Here is a 24,381-nt window from a genome sequence, read left to right as displayed (position 1 = left end):
CCCAAATGGGAGCGTGCTTTGCGTGCCGGCCTTTCAGGAGCCGCGGGACTCCTGAAAGTGAGCTGCTTTGCAAGCTGTACGGCTCTGGATGGAGAAGATGATACAAATGCTTGGATCTGAGCCTTTTTCGTGCGGGACTATTTTTTCCTCTGTTCTTTGCTTGTTGTTCATGATGCATTTCCTTTCTCTCGCTGCTGATGTTGAGGAGCAAAGCAGCAGGAGGAGTGAAGAAAACCTGAGCCTGATATCCAAGTCCCTTTTTGAGAGCATGCTTCCCAAAGAGGGAAGTGCCCTGAAAGCCTGGGGCAGAGGAGAGGCATTATTCAGGGGAAGTCTGTTTTCCATGAACAGAGAGGGAAATGGAAATGGGTGATTATGGGGCGTTTAGTTTAATTTAAACCTTTCTACAAGTGATCAATTTGCACTAAATGTGTCCTCCGTTGAATATATCCCCTGCATCTCTATGGCAACAGAAGAGTTTTGGAGGGTTCCCAGGCCCCATCCGCTTCCCCTCGCAGCCTGCCGCCCTCCTTAGCACTGGCTCAGCTGTCTGCGTCCTGCGCTCCAGCCCCCAGCAGCGAATTGATGTGCGTTTTAAAAAGCTGGGGGCTCGGAGGCGGTTTGTTCCTCATTTTAGCCTGGATTATTTAGCAGGTCTCCCGCCAGGCGTGGGGACTCGGCCAGGCACGCGCGCTGTGATGAAATGCCGAGCAGCGTGATCTCGATGGCTGAACCGGGTGCGAGAAGCAGGCCCTAAAGAATCAAGCTGTTCTTTTTCCTTTTTCCTCCTGATTTCTTTAAGCATCTCTCTTTTTAAAAGCGCAGCGGATCACCTGCTGGCTGTCGTGTCCTTTCCCAGCAGCAGCGAGCAGCTCTGTGTCGCGTGGTGGCTTTCCAACTTGGCAGTGGCTGCGAGCCTCAAAAGGCCTCTTCATTGCATTTGCAAGCGTGTTTACCTGTGCCTGCTGCTCGTTTATTGAAGCCATCTTTCAGCAGACATCTGTAAAATTCATCACTACAAACATAAAGCACAGCAACCTATGGCTATTGCATTGCAATGGGGGACGGATATTGCGTGGCGCCGGCCGCACGCAGCGGGCAGGAGCGCTCGTACACCTGCGTACCCATCAGCCCAGCCCAAGGAATACATTTTCAGGGTGCAGCACTGCAAATTATTCTGGCAGAATAGCCTGGGGGCTATTCTTCCAATGAAGTCTCAGCTCAGGGCTAAGGCAGCTAAAAAAATAAATGCATAAATGCACTAAAAAGGGAAAACAAGAGAAAACTTTTAAGGAGCACATCTGCTGAGAGGGAACACGCACCACTCCGGGTGAAGATTTCCTTTTGTGGATCATTTTGTTCAGGTGCCTCCCAACTTTCCAGAAGAAATGCAGCAGCGTTTTTTGGACTGCCCGTGACAGCTGTGGGTGGGTGTAGTTTGGATGCCTCTGTGTTTCATGCTGGAAAACCAGAACCTGAAAAGCATTAGGGAATCTGCAGTAATGAGATGTCGCATTCCCTCCCAGCCACCCCAGAGCCACAGCCTGCAAATGAGCACCTCGATGGCTTAAAGGAGCAGGATGCCAGTGTTAGAAACTCAAAGCATGGTTAGAAATGTCATTTATTTGTCTCTGCTTTAGTTAAAGACTAGTGCTTTTTTACAGGGAGTGCAAGTTAGAGAGCTTTGGAGAATATTTCACTAGCTGCACCTGGCAGATACAAGGGCTCTGCGTGCTCTGGACCTGGAGTCAGGCCTTCGGTGTTTCCCCTTCTCACAAACCCAGCTGACCTGCCCCCAAGCAAGAGCACCAGACTCTGTTGGAGCCCAGCAGCATGTACAGGGATATCTCCAATTTTAATAAGCCCTGCAGGAGTTGCAAGCAACATTTCCTCTGCATGGTCCAGACCAACGCAGCATCCTCATGCCATCTTGTTTCCCCAGGTGGTTTGCAATGTCATGTGGTGACTCCCTCGCTCCTGGACAGTGACAGCAAGCTCATTTTTGAAAGGTGGCAGCTCTCATTTCAGCCCAGCAGTCACCAGGGACTGCCTGAGGAGGGAGCTGAGTCTGAACTCATCACATACAAGGCTCTTTCCCCCTTGCAGTTGGCACCTCCCAAACTAATGCAATCGCTTGTGCTACTTCTGCTCCTTTCTCGTACTGGCATATAGCAGCAGTGAGTCTGGGGGAGATCACCCCAGTGCTGAGCTGCAAGGTCACATTTTGGTGGACTCCATGAAGTCCCAGTCGCGGTGGGCAGGGGGTCTCCTGGGGCAGGAGGGCTGGCTCTGGGAGACGGGCCGGCTCCTGCGGAAGCTGCCGATGGAGCAGCGCAGGGAGCCCAGCCGCTTCCAGAGCCGCAGCTGGGGCTCGCTGGCGTCCTCCGCATGGTAGGGCATGCACTCACGCGGCCCGTAGCGGGAGCCATCCAGGGCTGCCGGCTTGCAGAGGGCAACGAAGACGAGGCAGCTGGCCAGGAGGAGGAAGATGCAGATGAGCGCGATGATGATGGGCAGCGGGTCTGCCTTCTCCGGCGATACAGTGCTCGGCAGCTCCAGCGTGGTGGTTGAAACCAGAAAGCCAAGGAGGGTGGGAGCAGGAGAGGTCCCATTGGCAGCGTCCTCCGTGCTCATCTTTCCTGCAGCACACAGAGGAAGCGACGCAGATGATCACTGTTTAGAAGCCAGGCAGACACCCACTCCCTGTCCAACCCAAGGGCTTTTGGCTTAGTCCAAGACCCTCCCAGCCATGTTTTCTGTGGCACAGGCTGGCAGGTGTCCATCTGCTTGGCCACCAGGTAAAGCACCAAGGCAGGATTTATGTCTGCCCCAAACTCATGTGCAAAACCCTCTGAAGAAGAAATCTAGCACACGTAGTGGCAAGGCTCCAGTGCTGGCATCCATAGGCTACATGTGCACTGTATGAAGCTTCTTGGGGAGCAATAAATAATTGAATACCAGAGAAGGTTCAAAATCCTCCCCCCAAGCTGTTGGGTTTTGGTTCTACTCCCCCCAATGGGAAGAGGTTTCTCTGGTCATCAGAAGCATACTTTCACCAAGTGTGACTTTTTTCCAATAATTCCCACTCCCCCAAAGAAAATGGGTGGTTTGTTGATCCTCTGCCCAAGCGAGCTGTGATATTTCACTAGCATTGCTATTTTTTTTGCAGGGACAAAGTATAATGGCTTGGTCTTGCTCATGACAAAAATCCACTTGGGTTATGGGTTTTGCTGAGCTGTTTTGGGGTTCAAACACATCACCGCTTTCTCAGCCAGATCACCCGAGATCAGTGATGCGGACCAGGCTCCTGCTGCCTGTTACTGCTAAAAGTGCTTACCGAACCCCTGTGATGGCGACTGCCCTCTCCTTTGCCTGCTAGAGGCCAGCTGTTCCCCAGCTCCAAGACAAGAACTCTGGAAATACTGCTCCAAACCCTCGGCAGCTCAGCCTGTCCCAGCCCTTGGTGTTCACAGGGAACAGCCGAGCCCTAGCCTGCGTGCTGGAGGCAGAGCAGTCAGACACATGCTGTTTAAACATTCAAAGAAGGATGGAAAAGCCAACAGCTACATGTCTTTCATCACTAGCTGCAAGCTATGAGATGCCCCAACAGCGATTAGCCCCGTGGAAAGCCAGATGCTGCGTAGCCCAAGCCAAGTGCTCTGGAGTTAGGGACATCTTGACCTAAGATGGCCCGTGCCACTTGCACATCCTCTTTGTGCAAATAATGCTTATTTAGGTGACCGCCTGACTGCCTTTTCCCAGCACCCGGCCTCATCCTGTAGCAGACAGACCACTCCAGCAGGACTTTGCCATCGTGGCGTGCAGCCCTCGTGCCCAGGACTCAGAGCCTGCTGTGACACAGAATGATTAACTGCTTAAGGATATTCCCTGTAGCTCTCATCACCGCCGACCCAAGTGCTCGCAGATGTTAATAAGCATATTTAGAGGACAAGCATTTTTAGGACGCCGCGGTGAGCTCATGTGCTGTCGTTGCTCCCCTCTTGCAGACAAGGAGCCAAGACGCAGAGCAGGCAGTGGCCCCGGCTGCGCTCGCCCCCCGAGCGGGCCCTTCCCGCGCAGAGCCGCAGGCAAAGGCCGCTTGCTAACACACACACCACGGGCAGGCTGGATCGAGGTTTCCAAGGCTACCTTAATTCTGGCCTTGGCTAACCGCCCCGGCTTGGCTCAGTGACCTTACAGAGCTCGTTGAGAGGGGAGCTGCTTTGGGTTGTTTGCTCTGTTGGTGGTGGCTGTGCAGTTTATTATTATTTTAGAGCAAACTGACAACGTCCCCTGGAAACCCATCAGGGAACACGGACCTTTTTGGTCCGTCTCCCAGGGCTCTGCCCCTCCAGCCATGGGCCAGCACTCAAGGGGCAAAGGCAGCTTTGCCAGTGGGTGTCCCAGGCTTCTGCTGGCAGCAGAGGCTGGTGAGAGGGGGAAATTTGGGTCCCTTTGCCAGCAGGAAAGGACAGGCTTTTCCAGACATGCCCTCTCCCTTTGTTGCTTCCGCTCCATCCCTTCCTCATACACAGCTCCCTTGGCAAAAGCTATGATTTCAGGGAAGCTCTGGCCTGACCCTCACCTGGTTGAGCCCCTTTTGGAAATGGGTCTGCTAGAAGCCTGGGAAACCTTTGCAGAGCACACGTGAACAGTGGTGTTTTCCAAGGCCAATAACCTCGCTGCTGCAGGCAAAAGACGCAACACTGCAACAACACTTTCTCCCCACCCAGGTTTGGGATGTTTCCTCCAAAGTACAGCCTTTAGCACAACAACATGGACAAAATGGGTTTCCCTTCACCCCCTGCCTGACACACTGTGCTATAGACATTTCTGCAGAAATAAAAGCACCTGAAATTAGGGCCTTACGGCAGGAAATGTCAGGGACAGGGAGCAGCAGTGCTGCCTGTTCTATGTCCAGCAGGACGAGGGCTTCCTTCTGAGACAGACATGGGATGGGTACCTCACGCCTCTCCTGGTTTGGCATGGTTACAACTGCCTGCAAAGCTCCCGGCTGTCATTTTGGGTGGGGAATGGAGGGTTTGTTATTCCCCCCCCACACAAAACACAGGCTTCATATATGCTGCCTGAGGCTCACCTCCTGGGTTCGCAGCTCTCCCAGGTCACCCTGCAGAACCGTTTATGCCCCCATCGGTTCAGCTCCACGGCAGAGCCGCCCCATGCCCCAGCTCAGCGGGTCTGTAATCTCTCTGCTGGCTTTTGTCGCTGCCCTTCCTGCCTGCCCAGCCCGGAGGCGCCCGATGCAAGGAGGTTATCCACCGCTCTGTGCCCAGGGCCCGGGTCGGGGAGCTTCATGTCCCCGAGTCTGGCTGGGAGAGGAGCTGCCCACAGAGCAGACTCCGTTCAACACATCTGCAACCGGCCAGATGTGGCAAGCTGGCTGGTGAAGTGTCGATAATCCCTTACTAAAACTCCATTCAAGTTAATTGACTATCAAGTGAATCAAGTAAGTTTTACCACTTACAGCAACGAACTATTTCATAACCGCTGGCCAAGCTGCTGGCTGCATCCCCGTTTGCAGCAGAGCTCCTTCCCAGCATCGGTGTCGCAAGGAGGCAAGAGCAAGCCGTTGTGCAATCCTGCTGGGGTCAGAAAAGGCTCACCGAGGAGCGCCCAGCCCAGCGGAGCCCCCCCAGAAAGGCTGTCCCTGTTTGACGGGATCTAACACAACGTGGCTGACGCGTAGCATCGGGACTGGGGCCTGGCTGCACTGCACACAAGGCAGCATCGGAGGGAGAGACAAGCGAGTGGGTTTTACTTTGCAAAATGCTGCTGAAAAGCGAGGAGAAAGCAGCAGCACTCCCTTTTTGCAAAACTCTGCAAAGAAATGGTTGCTTTCGGGCACTTCTGCATGCATAACACTGGATGAAAAGGAGCTCTCTTCCCCCTCCCCGTCTTGCTGTTCTGGAGCTCCCCGGCTTTTCCCAACGCACTAAATCTTTCCACTTACTTGAGAGCCTTTCCTCGAGGTGGCTGCGGGGATGAGGGCAGAGTTCTCCAGCCAGGGACGGCAGCGCGCTGGCCTCTCTCCTCCTGCCCAGCCGCCTCTCCCACCACTCTCTGCCAGCCCCCTCCTCCTTTTCGGAGGGTAAGGGATGACGGGAGCAAGACAGCAGTCCCGGTGGGGGCAGCCCGCGGGCGCAGAGCCCGGCGGGTCCCTGGGCAACGCTGTGCCCTGACAGTGGGGGGGGTCCCGGGGGGGGGGGGGGGGTTCACCCCCAGGCCAGCACCTGCTGCTGCTGCCCCTGTGGGAAGCACAAGCGGTATGGTCTGTGGCCAGCCGCTGGTCCCCGGCACGGGGTCAGGAGCCACCGTGCCGCCTTCCCTGCCACGTGCTGTGCCCCCCTTCTTCTGCACCCTCCTGCTCCAAGCTCCCGGCTTCCTTCCTCCTCCGTCCCCCCCATCCCAATCCTTTTCCAACCCATCTCCAGGACTGTCCGTCACTGCTTTAAAGGTGGCCTGCAAAAAGCTCATTCTGCCCAGACCCCTCTTTTATCAGCCAGAGGATAAAGTAGCTCTGCCAGATACTATCTCCTGCGCAGAGACGTCACGAATAGCCTGTCTCACCTTTCCAGCTGGCACCGGAGGGCTGAAGGGGGCTGGCGGCGCCCAGAGCTCAGCTGCACAAGAAAGGTGCATTGAGGAGCCAGCAGTTGCCTTTGAGTTAAATCATTTTAAGTCTGTCAAAACCTCACATCAGATTTCAGCGTGCCCAACTGCAAGTGTCACAACCTTACCGCCTCTCCCACCAGCCAGGGACTCTCGCTGGGGCCGACGGAAACCAAGGAGATCTGGCTTTCCAAAGCTGGCAACCATCAGAAGAGCAGGGAGGGAGTCCTGCAGACCTTTCTGGAGAGTTTTCAAGCTTTTGAGAGTATAGGAAAGCTTTGCTTTCATCAGGTGACTAAGGCAGAGTTCAGTCTGTGCTTCACTCACCAAGATCAAGGGGGCCACAAAAAGCCTCCCCTTTGCTGTCCTCAAAGTGCATTTTTCAGTGCACAATAGGGCAGGAAACAGCACAAAAAGCTGCAAAAAAATTGTCTTCCTTCAGGTTTCCCTTGTACCACCGGTGCCCTGGCACATCGTTTGCCCAACTTGATAGCTTTGCTAAGGAGGGAGCCGGTGCACACTGCAGGCTGGTGTCCCCAGGCCAAGGCAGCTGGTCCTCTTGGGCATCACCTGCTGGAGATTGGTCCATCAGTCTGGAGCATTAGGCCACACCAGGGGAGCAGACAGCAGCATCCCAAAGCTGCTCTTCAGAAGCTCTGGGCTCCCACAAACATTGCTCTAAGTTGTGGGTGAGAGCCAGCCCAGGGTGCTTGGGCTGAGCCCCTATAAATGGCCACCTCGTTCCTGCTGCGCCTATGGCTGTTGCCATACTGATAAGGCCAGGTGTGAACCCACACCTGGTGAAAGGAAACCACTGAGTAATATTTGCAGCCAAACGATGCAGCTGAGCGCCCACTTCCCCAAGGGCAACTAACTCAACAATAAAGTTTAAGCCATTCCCTGAGATCTCGCCCAGATGATTTGCAAACAGCAACTGCTGTGTTTGTCACCCGGCTCTTTTGTGGGCAGCGGGAAACGAGGAGATGAGCAGGGGCTTGGGTCCAGCTGGGAAGGAAGCACAGGCCCTGTGCTTGTTCCTGCCGCTCGTGCCGTCCCGCTCCCCAGCTGCTGGGGCCGGCGGCTGCTGGGGAGGTTTTGCAGAGACAAGTCCTGCAATGTTGTGCAGAGACACCAGAGGGGACCGTTGTGTTAAGTTTCCTTGGAAACTAGGCAGCAGTTCCTCAGTATCGCACTTTGAATATGTAGCTGTCAGTTGTGTGCTTTGATATGTATTGTGCACGGCTCTTTTTATGCGTGCACAGACCGTGCAGTGCATCACAGCTGAGGGGTGCTCTCCTCCTCTGCTGGGGCTCCTGCAGTACTCAGATGAGTGTCCAGAACACCAGAGTTCACTAAGCACATTGCATTTATGTTTCCCTCAGTATTTTTTACATGCGTTGCTTCTCGGGTTGACTTTCCAGCGCCTTGCAGAGGCGTTGTAAGAAAGGGTAAATGCACGCAGTCTGCTTCTCAGGTGTCAAAGAGAGTAGACCCAGGTGTCTGCTCTTGCACCAGACTGGAGGTGGGTCATCCTCTTCCCCTGGCGTTGTGTATGGTAAACCTGGAAGCTGTAGGTCTCCATCCACCTGCCCGGGGGAAGGAGCCTGGCTTTGGGTGGCTCAGCCGGTGGGATATCTGTTGGCGTTGTATGCTGGTGCAAGCATTAGTGCATGGGGCAGGACTGGTAGAGTTACCTCTCCACCAGGGCGCTCGCCCACAGACTTCATGGCATGATCCTCAAGCCCAGCTCCAACCCTGGGCCAGTTTGAGCAGGTAACCTGGAAGTCGAGGGCTCCTGAGCCCGTTGGCCCTGCTGCCTGTGACCGGTCTCCTGCCTTTCAGCTGCTGTTAGCCAAGCTGTACTGATTTCTCGTGAGTCAGATGGAAAAAAACAACACTGGCTGTTGCAAAATAGCCCTCAGCCCGGGCGTTGGAGAGGGGAAGGAATGCGTGCACAAGGCTGGGTTTGCTGCTTTTTTCTCCAGCTGCTTTTCACTTGGCTGCTGGAGGTGCCTGGCTCCATTGGGCACTCTCCAGCTCGCTCTTGGAGCAGCAGACGTTTTATCTGGGAGTCCACAAGTGATGAGGGGAGGGTTACTCTCTGGTTTGTTGTTCATAAGCTCCCTGCCTTGGGTGGAAGAGTGCCACAGTGCACCGAGGAAGAGGAGGCCCATCCTTGGGCCTGCCCAGGCTAGGAGGATTTGTCACTGTCTCCAAATCTCTGCCCTTCACTGCTTGCTTTTCTTTCCTTACAAAGGTGAAAGCCACGGATGCGGATGAAGGTATTAACGGGAGAGTGTGGTACAGGATTGTCAAGGGTGAGTGCAGCAGCCCCTTTGCCACGTACGTTCATGCATCAGGGCGTTTCTGGCAGCTTCTGGCCACAATCACGCGCAAACCACCCTCGGCGAGGTTGCTCCTTCCTTCGTGTTGCACCTTGCAGCCAACAGAAACCTTTCCCCTCGCCCCCAGACGAAACTGGCCATTCAGCCTAAGGGTAACTGCCAGGGGATGGTCTGTCCTCGGCGGTCCAGCCGCCACTGCCGTACCTGCACTTAGATGACGGGATGCTGTAGCTCCCACTTGCTCTCCTCTCCGATGCCTCCGGCAGGTACCAGCTTGGCAAATTCCCCCGAGCCCGGCCCCACGGCTGGGAGCGAGGGCGGTTTGCAGGTTCAGCCTCAGCCTCTTGCCGCCCTGTCTGCATTGTTGTATTTGGGTCTTTTTTTACCTGTTAAGGCAGCCTGAAGCCATGCAGGATCAGGTTCTGCTGCATAACCTGACCGCAGTCCCCAGGGAAGCCCCATGCCTGTAGGGAAGCCTGGATGGAGCAGCAGTGGGCACCGTTTCTTTCTGTTTTCGCCCCGGCAGGAAACGAGCACAACAACTTTCGGATCAATCCCAGCACCGGGCTGGTGATGCGAGGCCTGCGGCCCTTGGACCGAGAGCAAAACTCCTCTCATGTCCTGGAGGTGGAGGCCTACAACACCGAGCAGGGACCGATGAGGAGCTCCGTGAGGGTACGGCCACCCCGGGCACCGGCGGGCGACTGGGGGAGCTGTTAGTGCATAATATTAGGGATGTTTCATCAAAAGGCAGTAATTTCCAGCCCGTGCTGAGCAGAGGCAGGCGTGCAGGAAGTTTGAGAGACCTGGCATGGAAATACTGACGGAAATTCTCCGGGGGCTGCCTGTGGGTGGAGAATAGTTTGGGGTTTTGTTTTGTTTTGTTTTTTTCTTTTTTCCTGTGACATTTTGTAGTGTAATTAGGCTGCTAAGTGGAACGGCAGCGGCTGCTGGCAGGAGCCCTGCTCAGCTGGCTGGAAGCGGCTCGGCTGCCGGGTGCTGGGAGGAAGAGCCGTGGCTCTGCCCGAAAGCAGGCGTGTGGAGCTGGCCCCGGCAGATTTTCTCTTTTCCTTGTGAATTCTGCAGTCGAAAAGCTCAGTGTCTCTTTGCCGCCCCTGTAGGGCAGCTGGGGAAGGCGTCGACACCTCAGCCTGCTGGAAACTGTGTCGTGCGGCCAGCCATATATTTAAATAAAAGGGGACCTGGTGACAGTAATTAGCAGTGATACAACCACTTCCTTCCTTGAGGAAGGATTCCCATGAACCTTCACCTAGCATCCCATCCCTCTAGCAGCATMGCCACAGTCTCTGCATCTATTTTTAGACCCACTGAGTTCATCGGGGACTCTGGCCAAGTGCCACGTGCCCATGGCACCAATGTCAAGTAGAAAGCCAGGAGGAGAAGGGGTGTTCCCTAGGGAAGGGGAGAAAATGCAGCTTGACCCGCACATGAGAGCAGACCGAGAACTTTTGACAAATTTTCCCATTGAGTCATCAGTGTTTCTATGTTGCAGGATCTCTGACTGCAAACTTTTGAGTAGGGGATCCCAAAGCATTCAGTAATTAATATTTAACCTATACCTACCTCTGGTCAGGAAAGGATTGACCGGATTTAGCTCTCTTGCTGAGCCTTTTCTGAGCAGAGCGGGCTGCGAGCACATGCCCAGCTCACGCGTGGTTTCTCCGGGGGGTTTTGCAGGTGATCGTCTATGTAGAAGATGTCAACGACGAGGTGCCTGTGTTTACCCAGCGGCAGTACAACCGCCTGGGGCTGCGGGAGACGGCTGGGATAGGGACGTCGGTCGCTGTGGTCCGAGCAACAGACCGAGACACGGGTAGGGAGCCGGGGGCGAGTGACGAGCATCTCCTCCAGCATCCCCATCCCTCCATGGTGCTGGGGCTCCGGCGCAGGGGAGATAGGGTGTTAATATTGCCGGCCTCTTTGGGAAGCCCAGTTTAAATGGTTGTTTCCTTCTCCTGCCCCAGGGAATGGTGGTCTGGTGAGCTACAAAATCCTGTCAGGTGCTGAAGGGAAGTTTGAGATCGACGAGAGCACGGGCCTCATCACGACCATCGAGTACCTGGACTACGAGACCAAAACCAGCTACCTGATGAACGTCTCCGCCACAGACCAGGCTCCCCCCAACAACCAGGGCTTCTGCAGCGTTTACGTGAGCCTCCTGAACGAGCTGGACGAGGCTGTGCAGTTCTCCAACGTCAGCTACGAGGCCATCATCATGGAGAACATCCCCCTGGGCTCCGAGGTGCTGAGGGTCCAGGCCCGCTCCATCGACAACCTCAACCAGATCACCTATAAGTTTGACCCCAACACCAACGCCCAGGCGCTCTCCTTGTTCAAAATCAACGGGATCACTGTGAGTAGCCACAGCATTGGGCCCCCCGGCGCGGTTCCCTAGTGTGGATTAGGTGTTGGTGGTCAGCATGGCTGTTGGTCCTTGGCAGGGTGTGATCACGGTCAAAGGCCAGGTGGATCGAGAGAAGGGAGACTTCTACACCTTGACAGTGGTGGCCGATGATGGAGGGCCGAAGATTGACTCTACGGTGGTGAGTAGCTCTTCGTGCTCCTCACCCAAGCACGTTCTGCCACATCTTCCAGCAGGTCCTGTTCCTCTGCCTTGCGCTTTTCCAACCCGTGAAGGCAAGCATTAGGGGGATTTGGGGGGACCCCTGTATTTGTGTAAGCACAAATCGTTGTGTTTTAGTTTCTGCATGTCATGGGGCCAGATTTCTCAGAACAACAAAAAAAAAGCCCAACCTGTAGAATTTGCTGATTGCTTAGCAGACTAAACCAGTTTTGAGGTAGGTAAATTTTGAGGCCTTGAAATACCTCACAGCGGTTTATATTTGAAAGCATTATATTTGGCAGTTTCAGAGGCGCCCGAGCAGGGGGTGATTTGCATTTACCCGCTGCAGCGCAGGGCACGCAGGGTGCAGAGAGCACCTCGTCCCCGGGCGCCGAGAGCCCTGCCAGCACTAACGACACCGTGCTGATTTGGGCCAGCCGGGGCGTACCTGGCCCCCGGGTGGGCTTTGAAACCGGGGGCCAGCCCGCGGGGCCAGCCCGTGGGGCCGGGCAGCGTTCTGCATTTCAGGAGCTCTCACAGTTTTGGCCCATCTGTTGCCTCTAAAAATGACGTTGAATGGAAAAGGCAGGGAGGTTGCAATGGTTGCCCGTCCCCCCCGATGGGTGCCAGCGGCTTTGCGCTCCCTGCACTGCCGTGCTCGTGCTCCCCAGGCGAGGAGCAAATCCCCCAGGATTGCCTAGGGTCACCGTGCGGGGATGCCAGCTTCCCACGAGCTCTGCCCCGCTCCAGCCGCCCTCGCCACCCCTCGCGTGCGCCCGGAGCGCCTGGCCCTGCCGTCGGGCACTCGCTAATTCTTGCTTGTTTGTTTGTTTTTCTCTTCTTCCCCGTTCTGCTCCCCTCTGGCAGAAGGTAAGTGTGCCTGGCGCCTGGCGCTGGCTCCACCGCCGCGGCTCGCGCCGGGAAGGTCGGGGCCGGGATGCCCCGCGGCAGCAGCTGCAGCATCTTTTCCGGCCTCCCCCCGGGCTCTCCCCGCTCCTGGCTCGGTTTCTTTCTTTCGACGGCAACAATAACCGAGTCGCCCCGGCTCGCGCTGCCGGGCTTCCTCCGGGATGTTGTCACGTTCGGCGTCGCCGCACCTGGGGGCTGCGGGCGCCCGTGAATAGAGCCCCGGGAACAGAAATGCTCTTCCTCTCTCGTTTGTGCGTGCCGTTGCAGCTCTTCAATTGCAGGCGCGATGAGAGCATTTCCTCTGGCTGATTGCGGCCGAGGTGGCTCGGGCCCTGGCCACGTCTTGGGGCCGCAGCTGAGGAGCTCCTTGGCCCCGCGACCACTCTCCGTGCGGGTCCGTCGCCCGCTCGGCCGGGGAAGTTGCAGCACCGGCCCGTGTGCACGGTGCAGCTTTCTACCTGCGCGTGCCTCGTCCCGCTCCTTTACCTGCATTGCAGGATTTCAGCCCAACTTCTGGCCCTCTTGGAGCCCTGCATAGGTTGGACTGTGTCCCGTTTCCCAGGAGGGAGCTCTGGCCTTGTTTATACTCGAATTTGCCCCGGTTTTACTAAGTATGTGCAGCCCAGAGGAAGGCACTTGAACCTTTTTGCATCCGTTTGGTTTTAAACCAAATTTTGCCACTCTCCGGCTCCTGCCCGCGCCCTCCCTCAGCCCCCCGTCGCGCCCGCAGGTGACCATCACGGTGCTGGACGAGAACGACAACAGCCCCCAGTTCGACATCACCTCCGACTCGTCCGTGAGCGTCGCCGAGGACTGCGCCGTGGGCAAGCGGATCGCCGTGGTCCTGGCCCGGGACCCCGACGCAGGCAGCAACGGGCAGGTGGGAAGGTCGGGGCGGGGGGGGGGGCTCTGGCTTACGCCTCGGTGCGCTTGCTCCCCGCTCGCCTTTGGCACGCGGCCTTTTCCCGTTGGCCCTGAAAGAGGGGAGAAACTATCGTCCAAGGCCACTCGGGGACACGTGTGGAAAGGAGCCCGGCAATCGGAAAACCAGCTGTGGCCTCTCCCGCCGCGGGGGATGGCAGGGACGTCCTTGGCAGCCCGCACGGGAAGCTCGCTGCCTTTTGTTATTTCCGTTAATGCGCCGGCAGGCGTTAATTAGCTCCTGCCCGCTCCTGGTGCAGTTTCGGCCCGCGGACGCGTTTCTGCCTTCGCTTGACGGGGCTGCAAATCAGGAGCAACTTTGCTCTGAGGCCGTTGGGGCTTTGGAGAAGCCTGAGCCGCCTTGCAAGAACTTCTTCTTCTGCAAGACCCAGCACGGGGGGGCGTCAGGGGAACCTGGTGACTCGGGGCTGCCCCAGAGCGAGCACCCGTGGGCCAAATCCGGGCTTCTCCAAGGCCCCTTCCAAGGGCAATCTGGGCCCTTGGGTTTTTTTGATAAGGGTAGCACCGAGCACATGGTAGGTCCCTCCCAGACACCCAAGCAAGGTGACAGCTCAGTAGCGGACCTCAAAATCCTAGACCTGGCTCCAATGGTGTCAGAGCGAAGCCAGACCAGGGTCATGATGGGAGCTTGTGCCCCAGAGCCCTTGGGGTCAGGCCGCTGGGTTCAGCCCTGCTTGGCCTTGGTTGGAGACATCTCCTCCACCCTGCGGCATCATTTCTGTGCTGAGGCCGAGGGGCAGCGGGAGGCTGGTGGGACCCAGCGATGGGCACGCAGGGGGCTGGCGGTGGGGCGGGCTGGCTTTGGCCGGTGCACGAAACGGGTGCATCCCCCCTCACTGCGCCGCGGCACCTGCCCCTTTTCCGCTTTCCCCCCACCCGGCCCCGCGACTGCTGCAGGTGACCTTCTCCCTGATGTCGGGCAACATCGGCGGGGCCTTCGAGATCCGCACCACCAACGGCACGTACGGCGAGGTGCTGGTGGCGCGGCCGCTGGACCGCGAGCTGCTGGACCACTACACCTTACGGGTAAGGCAGCCGCCTTCCCCGCTCGGTGGCCTCGCGGGCGCCGGGGCTTTCTGGCCGCCCGCGTGGCGTCTCCCCACGCCGCGGCCGCTAGCTGCGCTGCCCTGCAGATCCAAGCCGCGGACGGCGGTGCGCCGCCCCGCCGGAAGGAGCACACCCTGCGCGTGAGCGTCCTGGACGTCAACGACAACCCACCCGTCATCGACAGCCCGCGGGGCTACAACGTCAGCGTCAGCGAGGTGAGCCAGCCGCCGCTAAACCTATCGCCGCGTTGGGATTTTCCTCTTATCTAATACGTATTTGAGTCATCTACAAAGCTGGTTGAAGAGCAGAGTTTCTATTTTGATTTCCCCCTGCAGTGGGACTTCCAAAATACATTAGCCGAGCTTTGAATCCATTGCACACATACACTGTTTTTACCCTCTTTGAGCTCGTGCTAGTCTAGATCGCACCTCGTGTTCAGCCTCGTGGGGCAGGACCTCAAGCTGCCCCATTGCAACAAGCAGGAGATGCTGTAGCGTAAGAAAAAGAGGCCCAGTTTCAGCGTGAAGCAGCAGTTGTCTGTTGTGGCTTAGAAGGGACTGATGACATTTGCTGTTTTGCCATTTTGACACGCCGCAGGGGTTGGTGCGTGTCACACGGTAACGGGAAAACGGTCAGCACCAAAATAAAGGATGGCGTTCGGACATTGAGAAAGCAATGCTTGCTTTGGAGGATTCCACAAAGTCATGCCACTTCGCGCTGTTTTTCTCTTGGGGGAATTTGCGTCAAACTCGACTCCTTACCGAAACGTGCCCGTTTCAGCTCAACCTCCCTGACAGAAAGGCACATTCAGAAGAAAAATGTTTGAGTCCGAGGCGCTGCGGGCTCTGGGGAGCCCTCTCGGATTGCCTTTGGTAGAGCCTGAGCTGCGCTAGGAAAGCGACCCATCGCCGTCAGCGCGTTTGGGCACATATTGAGCTGCGTTTGCGACGGCAAGCGCCAGAGGAACAAAACGCGCTGCAAGCCAGGCCCCGAAACAGCGGGTGCGCAGCAGGCCTGACCCCCCTGGGCTGCTGCGTCTGCCTCCGACTCTGCCTGACACAGAGCTTTCACAGTGTCGCCTTGGGAAACTTCTTTTTAAAAGATAATGTTGAAAACACAGTTCACGAAAAGCCAGGGCATTTAAGCACGGGACAGAGCCTTTCATTACGAAGTCTGTGGTTAATCCTCAGCCGAGCCGTCAGCGGCAGAGCATCATTTGCTTCTGACAGAGGCTTGCTGCAAAGCATAAGCCTGGTTAATTTTTTGCAGGAAGGAGCATCTATTAAGAAAAATCTCTTTTGCAATGTGAAAATGGCATCCGGGTGGCACGGCTGGATTTGGCAGAGAAAACCAGCCTTCTGCCCTGAAAGCTGTGGTGCTGGAGGSCTGCTGGGTGTCACAGTGAGGACCTGCTCCTGCCTCTGCCCGGTGGCGGCACACCTTGTTCTCCTGGAGCCCAAAACACCACAATGCCTGGAAAACGCTATTCTGCATTAGAATTATGTTATTAATTGCATTGAGTTTGTATATTTTATGTTGCAATATATTGGAATATATTCTGAGGTGTATCTATTTCACTCTATTATATTCCCTGGACTGGAAACTTGCTTAGCAAGGGAGTCACCTCAGGTTGTGCTGCAAGTCGATTAACCGAGCTGTAACCTGTGCTATAACGCTAGGTTAGCTGGGGGTTTATGACGAGGGAGCTACACACTTTTACACGTACGCTTTCGTGGGTGTCTCTCTCCAAGCATCTCTCTCAGTACTGCTTCTTCTGCAGAACGTCGGCGGAGGCACCGCGGTGGCCCAGGTGCGCGCCACCGACCGGGACATTGGCCTCAACAGCGTCCTCTCATACTACATCACCCAAGGCAACGAGGACCTGACCTTCCGCATGGACCGCGTCACGGGGGAGATCGCCACCCGCCCTTCGCCGCCGGACCGCGAGCGCCAGAGCTCCTACCACCTGGTGGTCACCGTGGAGGACGAGGGCAACCCCTCCCTGTCCGTAAGTAGCCAAAAGGGGGAAGGTCTCACGCTTTTCAGGGGGAAGGGAGCTGGGAAGTGCTGCTTTAAGCACCTTTGCCATTGAGACATCGAGTGTGGAAGGGGGATGAGATTGACCTGGAAACTAGGAGCTTATTTGATGACAAATGCTTGGCTGGTGGCCTCATGCCATTGTGTTGTTCGCTCCACTGTGCCCCATGCTCGGCTGCACATCCCTGCTGTGTTTATACTTGGTATTGCCATGCAAAGCTGTGCTCCTTGTGCCAGGGTGTGAGCGGCCACTTCAGATCTGCCTCGGTGAATTGCGTTAAGTCTCGGGCCTGGAACGAAAGCGAGGTCTTCCTCCCGCGCCAGCCCAAGCCTTGGCTTTTGGAGGAGGAGGCGGGGGAGAATGCAAGTTGTGACTCAGATTCCCAGTTTGCCAAGTGCACGTATGACTCAGAGCTTCCCAAGGGCTCCTTGGATGCCTTGTCCTGGAGGAGCCAGGCAGGACCCTCTCTTGCAGCCAGAGCTGTCGCTTTGGGACATTTGGGGAGGTGCCGCTGTCCTGTGGCCAAGCGCTGGCTTCCCTTTGCACCTTCCCAGCCCTCCCGTGTGCCGGGCTCTCGAAAAGTGACCCCGCAAGAGCTGCCTGCACGCAGCAGCGGTGCCTTTGCTCAGCTCCCAGCCTGCTCTGGTATCGCCGCTTTTCATCTCGCTGTGTCTGCTCTGAAGTGGTTTCAGCAGCAGCCTCGAACTGTTTCTCTCCCTTCTGTAAATACTGAAAATATCAAGAGAGCCCCACCAGGAGAGGCTGCCAGCAGCTGCAGGAGTTGTCCTGCCTGCTGCCTCCTAGCGCTCTGGATCAGACATAAGAAAATACATAAAGGTCTGGGGACGTTCGCTCTGGCCTGTCTCACCCCTGACATGGGAGCTAAACCTCACGGCCGCAGAGGAAAATGCGGGAGGGCACAGGTTTGCAGTCCAGGCTGCCTTGCTGCCCCTCTGCGCTCGGTGAGTCAAAGCAGGTCCCGCAAGACCAGCCAGGCACCCTCGGTTTGCGTAGCAGCTTGGGAATAAACTTCAGAGAGGTGTTACGGACGGTTCTTCTGTTCTGCTCAGCGTGGACTGGCGCGTGTCTCTGCCGCCGGTGACTGCCAGTGAGATACGATAGGGGAATTATCACTAAAACCGTTGTGATCGTTGCATTGCTAGATTTGGGGTTTGCTGGCGAGCCGAGTGCCCCTCCCAAGGTGGGGGTCTGGGTGAGCATGGGTGCGCGCTGGGCGTTGAGCAGATAAGCCTTTGGTACGGGGATGCCTATTAGCTGGTGACGTCCTGCTCGCTAGCTGCCGGCGTATGGGTGCACCAGGCAGGGTAACCGCGTGCCTTGCAGTCTGCCAGCCCGGCTCGTCTTCCTCGCGCCTTCCCCTCTCCGCAGCCCCGCGCGGGAGCTGTTGTTTGTGGCGTTATAATGATCGAGCTCATCAGCTGCCTGGAAGAGGAGGACTCTGGCACGTGAGAGTCAGAAGAGCAGATCACATTTGGCAGGTTTTTGAGTGCAGAGTCCCTCCTAACCCCTACAGCTCACGAGCCTCTCCAGGGGTATGAGTCAGTGTCTGTTTGTGTGGGGGTCGTTACGTGGCTGCACCAACAACGCCGGGTTATGTCCCAAGAAATGAGTGTTTTTCGATAGGGAACAAACTATGTGCGTTTTTTCTTTTACTGACAAGAGTTTTTGTTGCCTCTCTCTGGCTAGTCCCTCCAAGGCAACTACACCAAGCAAAGAGCGAGGGCTTTTCAATGACTCTCTAACACGCAGGCACAACACCTAGCACGTGATGCGCTGCCATCCTTCCTCTCCTCCACCTCGACCTCCTATCTCGCACCATCTCTCTGATCTCCCTGCAGGCCTCTGGGTGTAAAGCCTTGCTCTACATTTTGAGGAAACGTGTTGCAACCAGAAGGTGCAGAATGTGGGCTTGCAACTCTGTCTTCAGCCTTTGTGCTCTCAGACTTCTCCTCCCTCCTGGGTAGTTCACATGCCCGTTTATTCATCACCATCCTTTTCTTAAAGGCTGCACGCAGTTGCAGTGGGTTACATCTAAATGAGTAGGTCTCTTTCCCCAAAGTGAGAGGAGGCAGCTCTTCGTGGATGTGTCCCCATTGCCCTGGCTCCCTGGGAGCATCGCTTGGTGGGAGGATGCTGCTCCGAGCTGCTCTGGCGAGGAATGCTGTGCACGGAGCCAGCAAGTGGTGTTGCCATGGGAGTGTCCTATTCCTGCCCGTTGCTGGAAAGGACAAGTGACAGAGCTTATCATTTCACGCTGCACGAGCAGTGTCCTGGCAGCCGTGCACATAGTTCAGCTCGGACTGGGTTTTTGAGATATGACCTTTGCTCATGAGGCGGAAAAGGCCTTTACTGAACCTCTGCGAGTTCTTGAGAAATAGAGATTTCATATCTGCCTCGAGTAATGATCTCCTGGGGGAGGCAGAGCTGAAAAGGACCACGAGTCATGCCCCTTTCACTTTCTATTTCATTTATTTCCACCCTCCAGTCACTGTTATCCCCCCCCAAAACAGCCCACGTGTATTGACAGAGCATCACAGGGCTGGGGACAGCAGATCAAATCGGGAGCGGGGGAATTTCAGCTTTGCAGCAGAGGAAGGAGGACTGTCAGGCCGTGTCCTTCCAGCCCTGGACACAGGGTCCCCCTGAGTCACCTCAGCTCTGGGCGAGACGCTCCCAGTCGCAGCATCCCCCCGGCATCACCAGTGCCAGTTATCCCAGTGGTGACAGTCAAAATCCTGCTGCGCTGGAGCGAAACAGAGCACCCAGTGCTCTGATCCCCGGGCAGAGAGGAGAGTGTCATCAAAGCCTGGCCCTTTCTGGAGCTTGAGGACGTTTTAGCTTCCGTGGAAGCATGTCCCGAGTGTCACGCGGTGGCGACAGGCGTCATGCCTGCATGGTGGACTCAGAAATGATGTCTGTCAAGAGTTTGTCACCTACCAGAAACTTTGGTAAGTCTGGACTAGTGCAGTGGTGCAAATGCAGAAAAAGGGATTAATTGGTTGGTTGTAACTCATAGATCCCTCCAAACGTATCAATATTTGGCTTTGTGAATATGGGAGAGGCAGAAGAAACTGAGCTGGGAGAGGACTAGGAAGTCCAGGGGTGATCCATAATACCTGGGACAGTAAGAGTGTATGTAAGAGTGGCCATCTTCTCAGAAAGGAGCAGTCGGGGCCAAAGACAATTACAAAAGGGAAAAATGTTGATGATAAAAGAGACATTTACCCAAAAAGCATCGTGGGAAAGAAAACCTTCGGGAGCTGGTGAACTGCAACTGGAAGGTCTCACTGCTCCCTCTGTGAGAACGCTACAGCGTGACCCTGGAGGCCCAGAGGGATCATTTCAATTAAGTGCTCTTTCCGAAGGCTCTGCTGGGGCGTTTGGGACCAGGACAGAGCCCGGCTGAGCAGAGGTGCCGGAGGTTACGGCGCGGCGGCGTGGCCAGCGAGCGCTGCTCGGTGTGCCGAAGATGCCTATCTCGCCGCTGCTCCGCAGTGGTGCTCCTCCGCTGCAGTTTCTCTTCCTGGCCGCCCGTTCTGAACCGAAAGTTCAGATGAAGCGCCGCTGCCTCTTTGCCGTCTCCGTGAGCGCATCCCCACATGCTGATTCAGTGGAAAACATCAAACAGCCGGGCCCGAGTTGGAGGCGTGCGTGCAACAGCTGGTGTGCGCTTGCAAGAACCGGTGGGACCAGGCAAGGTCACGAAGGCACGGGCGCCTCGCTAGGTCCTCTCTGCCGTGAACATCCTGCCCGCAGGGAAGCAGGCGGCATCAGCACACCGTCCTCGCCGCAGGCTGCCCTCTCCCTACGGCCGCGGCCTCTCCCGGAGCGAGCTGGCACCCGGAGTGCCGCTGCTCCTAGTCCAGGCCGTGGGTCAAAGTGGCAATTGCATCTTTTGCCTGAAAGTCTCTGGTTTTCCTTCCGGCGCCCGTTCCAGGTTTGCTCTCTGGCGCGCGTAGCCGAGCGCAGCAGACCCCCCGTCCCTCCCCAGCGCGCTCCCCTTCTTCGCCGCTGGCCGAGCAAAGCCGGTTGGTGGCCTTGAAGAGCAGCCTCTGGTGTGGTGCGGCTACGTCCACGCGCTCGGGGTGGCCCCTTGGGTGCGTGCTCGCGAAAATCCGCTTGCTCCCTTTTTCTCTTTTCGTGCCTCTCCGCCGAAGCGCGCCCGCGCTGTTGCACAATTTCCTTGGCCGACAAGTGCCGCCGCTGCTCGGTCCAAGCACAGCACGTGCCAAAAGCAGCTGAAAATGGCCCCATCCTGGTTTTTCCAGGTCACCGCGTCGATACGTGTAGCTTTGCCTCTGCTTCCCGGGGCGGTTTGTTTGCCGGCATGCGTCCGGCCGGCACTGGGGCAGGCGCACGCTGGGCCGGGAGAGGGGACGGAGGGCCATGGGAGCAGGGGTGAGGGAGAAGAGGAGGGCGCAAGGGACGCCCTGCCGAGGGAGGCGCACGGGGGCGTCCCGCTGGGCCCCTTTCCCGCGGGCAGCGGCGGCATGCCGAGGGCAGCGGCGGCAGTGGCTCAGGTGGGGCGTTATGTAACAACGGGAGCCTGCAAACAGGAAAGGCAATATGCAAAAAAAAAGAAAAGAAAAAGCCGTGCGCGAGGGTAGGGGAGAAACACCACAGCAACAAAAAAATGCAAGAGGAAACGGCAGAGCGGAAGCTGCCTCTTCCCCGCGGGACCAAGTGGCAGGGCTGCGGGGCCTCTGCGGCCCAGGTGCCGCCAGGGCAAGGAGGGATTTTGCCTACGGAAAGCCATTCCTGGGAGACCTCCCGCCGTGGGGGCCGTGGCTGCTCCGCTCCCGGTCCCCGGCGCCCCCCGGCCCAGCCCTGCCGATGCTGCCCCGGAGCTTGCGCGCCGCGGCCCCTTTTGCTGGCACGCGTCTACGAGCCCCTTCTCGCTCGCAGCACCAAGCGGATCCTATTCCCAATAAAACTTTATTCCGTCGTCAAACAATGCGGTTATAAACAGACAAAGGCACGACAATTTGGAGAGGAGTTCAAAGCGGCTGGGAGTGCACAGAGAGCCCAGAGCAATGCCGGGCGAGAAGGCGCTGTAAATGCTACGTTGGGTCGCTTCGTCCCGGCCTCTCCAGCCCGCCGGCGAGAAGCGCGTCTCCAAGAAACGCCCCGGAGGAGCCTTTAGGGTGCAGTTAAGAGGGATTTTCTCCTTGCATAAAAACTGAAAAGAGTGGCCGAGATCTGTTCTTCCTGATGGGAAAAGGGCTGCATGCTGGCCCTTCCGGTCTGCTTTTCCGATCTCCCGGCTCGGCTCCGAGCTCCGCGTTTCCTCAAGCCGCGTGCCGTCGAAAAGCACGGTGCAACCTGGGATGCCAGCAGGCTGCCGGCTACGGCTTTTGCTTGGCTCCGATGTTATTCTGCTATGACTAATGTTGATGTTAAAGTCTATTGGCAGCGGGGTTTGTTTTTTTTTTCTCTTTAGAGCAAGAACAAAAAATCCCCTTTGAGTAACTATTTCTACCACAAAGTTTTATCTCGTTGTGTGTTTGGAGGAGCGGGGCGGCGCGGTGCTTATCTCCAGATGGGGCGATAGCCGGGGAGTTCAGCCACAGCTGGCCCAGCAGCTGGATCCCTGGGGAGGCGAGCGAGCCCGCGGCCTCCGAGGCGCAGGACCGGCATCGGAAACTGGTGCAGCGAGTGGCTCAGTAGCGACAACTGTGCAAATGCACCGGGAGGGTGCAGAAAAGTCTTCTGACATCCTTTAGGTAAAGTTTCCAATTTGTACACATTAAAGAAACCCGTAAGCCTCTTTTTTAATCAGCACTGATAATCAAACCAACAGCCAAATAAATTCTGCTGGAGACGAAATGCCTGATCTCAAGCTGAGCAGCGGGAATAACTCTCCTCCCCGCACGTGCGCTGCTGGGACTAGCCGAAAACGCGGCAGCCTCCGAAGTCCTTGGCAGCATCCAAGCCCTGGTAGGGGAGGAGGAATCCTTCGGTGGGAGGGGACCTTTCCCCTTCCTGTTTTGCAGAAAGAAAAGAAGTTAGCAGAACGCTGGCCAGAAAGCCTGCTTTGTCCCGCAGTCAGAGGTGGATAAAAAAGTACGTCGCCACACGCTCCGGAAAGGAGCGTGCAGCCGGCCAGTCAAAGACGTAGAAGCAGGTTAATGTTGCACAGGTTAAACCCAAATAATAAGTTAAATCCTTGGAAAGGTTTGCTGGTGCCAATAGTTAATGCGCGCCGGCAAGAGACGCCTCCGGCAGGACCGGCGGCAGCTCGCGGTCACGGCCGAGCCCCCAAACCTCCTGAATTAGGCCCGTCTTCCCGTTGGCGGCAGCAGCTCCTCGGGCGCTGGGGCCAGGGGCTGCTGGCTGTTGTACGTCCTCCGGGATTTAGGCACAGGCTGGAAACACCGCACGCGTCGTCGAGGGCACAGTCCGTGGAAAAGTGCGGAGCCGACGTCCGTGCACGCAGCCGTAGGCGTGCGCCTGTGCGTGCGYGCGCCTGTGCGTGCACACTCACGCGTGCTCGTGTCCGCAAAGGCAGGCGGCAGGCATCGAAACCCAAGCGAGAGAGGTTCGCTTGCGTCCTCGGGGCAGGGCCGCTAGCAGGGATCCTGCGCTTCGGGTGCCTTTCTAAGGCCTTTCTTGGTGATGTGGCGCGGCGGCCCTGCGGCGGCGGCGTTCGGCCCCGGCGGCCCTAGGCCTTCAGGGCGTTTGGGGAGTCGGGAACGGGATCTGGAAAAGGGCAGATGGCAGCGGTTAAGCGGACGGGCGCCTGGAAAACGGTGGGGCCTCGTGGGCTGGAGAGGAAATACCTTGCAAACCGCCAGCCCGTCTGCGACGTCCCCCCCAGTGCCGGCGGGGAAAGAGCCAAACTGGGCTTTTGTTGGCTGCAGCGAGCGGAGCCTTGAGCCCTTCCCGCCTCCAAAGTCCCGGACCGTGAGGTTGCACCTAATGCAAGGTTTCCAGGGAATATTTACCCCCCCTTCCCAGCTGACCCTTTTTTATTTTATTTTTGCCTCTTTCCCTTTTTCCCCCCTCGGCTCTGCCTCCCGCGGGCACTCACCCAGCGTGGGGAAGAAGCAGTCGCCGGGGCCCGGCGGCGACAGCGGGGTGCTGGGTTCGGAGAGCAGGTGCCGGCCGGACTCGGACGCCTGCCGGGTGGCCACGTAGGCGAGCGGCGCCCGGGGCCACGTCTCGGCGCTGGCGGTGGGCACAGCCTCGAAGACGGGGTTTTCGATGCCTTGGGCGCTGCTGCAGGAGAGAGGAGAGGTTGGGGGGGGGGGTGAGGCTGGGATGCTCCTTTCTGGTCCCTGCCCCGCTCTGAAAGATGCTTTTTTTTTAAGGTCGGAGGCACCAGCTGCCGGTTGAGGTTACCGCGCACCAGTAACCTCCCGGCTGCCGCTCGTTTGCATTTTTTATTTCGGGAGCCTCTTTGTGGCAGGGGTTTTGCTGAGAGCGCGGCGGCTCCGGAGGGAGGGGATGGGGGCGACAGCCCTGGTGGGGGCCTGGGGGCCGCGGCTGCGGGAGCGGGGAGGGCGGCAGGGCGTGGGAATTTCCTCACCTCTCCATCCGTACGAGCTCGTGCGCGCCTGCAAAGAGAGCGAAAAGACCACGTTAGGGCGCTCAGTGCTCAGCGCGCCCATTGGGTCTGCACCGAGCCCGGGAACGACCCTCCCGCCGTGTCCCCTCCGAACCCGGCGGCCCCCGAGCGGTGCCGGCATGCAAGGGGTTAAGTCCGAGCGGCCCTTTCCTTTTCCCTGCAAGTGGATTCGTTTGTTTTTGTTTTCCTAAGCAACTAGTTCCTTTTGGTTTTTTTGTTGTTTTTTTTGCTCTCTTAAGGCCATGATTCAGGCAGTTTGGATGAGATGAATGGAAACTGCCAATTCATGTGGGGGGGG

The 24,381-nt window shown here is 57.2% G+C and overlaps 3 protein-coding genes across 10 annotated transcripts in view; 1 reads left to right on the top strand and 2 right to left on the bottom strand.

Annotated features, from left to right (window-relative positions):
* The window catches only part of CDH23 (cadherin related 23), a 223,917-nt gene that overhangs the window by 168,007 nt on the left and 31,529 nt on the right, over positions 1-24,381 (top strand). For both annotated transcript variants that reach the window (XM_026071045.1, XM_026071044.1), the window contains exons 27-36: positions 8,888-8,948; positions 9,502-9,650; positions 10,674-10,809; positions 10,961-11,349; positions 11,438-11,539; positions 12,427-12,429; positions 13,199-13,348; positions 14,308-14,436; positions 14,544-14,672; positions 16,238-16,465. In XM_026071045.1, coding sequence (XP_025926830.1) covers positions 8,888-8,948; positions 9,502-9,650; positions 10,674-10,809; positions 10,961-11,349; positions 11,438-11,539; positions 12,427-12,429; positions 13,199-13,348; positions 14,308-14,436; positions 14,544-14,672; positions 16,238-16,465 — 1,476 coding nt within the window. The remainder of the gene's footprint in view (positions 1-8,887; positions 8,949-9,501; positions 9,651-10,673; positions 10,810-10,960; positions 11,350-11,437; positions 11,540-12,426; positions 12,430-13,198; positions 13,349-14,307; positions 14,437-14,543; positions 14,673-16,237; positions 16,466-24,381) is intronic.
* Positions 1,626-10,578, bottom strand: CUNH10orf105 (chromosome unknown C10orf105 homolog). 6 transcript variants are annotated; one of them, XM_026071054.1, is made up of 2 exons: positions 10,560-10,578; positions 1,626-2,639 (listed from the first exon to the last, which is right to left on the bottom strand). In XM_026071054.1, the coding sequence occupies exon 2, from the start codon at positions 2,632-2,634 to the stop codon at positions 2,218-2,220; it is 417 nt and encodes a 138-aa protein (XP_025926839.1). In that variant the 5' UTR covers positions 2,635-2,639; positions 10,560-10,578; the 3' UTR covers positions 1,626-2,217. The 6 variants fall into 6 exon arrangements, with proteins under 6 accessions (XP_025926839.1, XP_025926835.1, XP_025926834.1 ...); XM_026071050.1 differs by lacking the exon at positions 10,560-10,578 and adding an exon at positions 6,958-7,732; XM_026071049.1 differs by lacking the exon at positions 10,560-10,578 and adding an exon at positions 6,759-7,024.
* The window catches only part of VSIR (V-set immunoregulatory receptor), a 9,421-nt gene continuing 6,472 nt past the window's right edge, over positions 21,433-24,381 (bottom strand). For both annotated transcript variants that reach the window (XM_026071047.1, XM_026071046.1), the window contains 3 exons: positions 24,045-24,072; positions 23,547-23,734; positions 21,433-23,215 (listed from right to left, as the gene is read on the bottom strand). In XM_026071047.1, the coding sequence (XP_025926832.1) occupies positions 23,178-23,215; positions 23,547-23,734; positions 24,045-24,072 (254 nt within the window). In that variant the 3' untranslated portion in view covers positions 21,433-23,177. The remainder of the gene's footprint in view (positions 23,216-23,546; positions 23,735-24,044; positions 24,073-24,381) is intronic.

This window comes from Apteryx rowi, unplaced genomic scaffold (assembly GCF_003343035.1).
Source record: "Apteryx rowi isolate R43461 unplaced genomic scaffold, aptRow1 scaffold_320, whole genome shotgun sequence".
NCBI classification, from domain to species: Eukaryota; Metazoa; Chordata; class Aves; order Apterygiformes; family Apterygidae; genus Apteryx; species Apteryx rowi.
Note: the sequence above shows the minus strand (reverse complement) of the source record. Positions and strands in the feature narration are given on the sequence as shown.

Coding starts and splice junctions, on each gene's coding strand:
- CUNH10orf105 (XM_026071049.1), bottom strand. CDS start 6,918: ATGAAAGCAAAGCTTTCCTATACTCTCAAAAGCTTGAAAACTCTCCAG. Junction 2,640..6,758: donor CCTGGCTGGTGGGAGAGGCG/GTAAGGTTGTGA, acceptor TGTGTGCTGCAG/GAAAGATGAGCACGGAGGAC.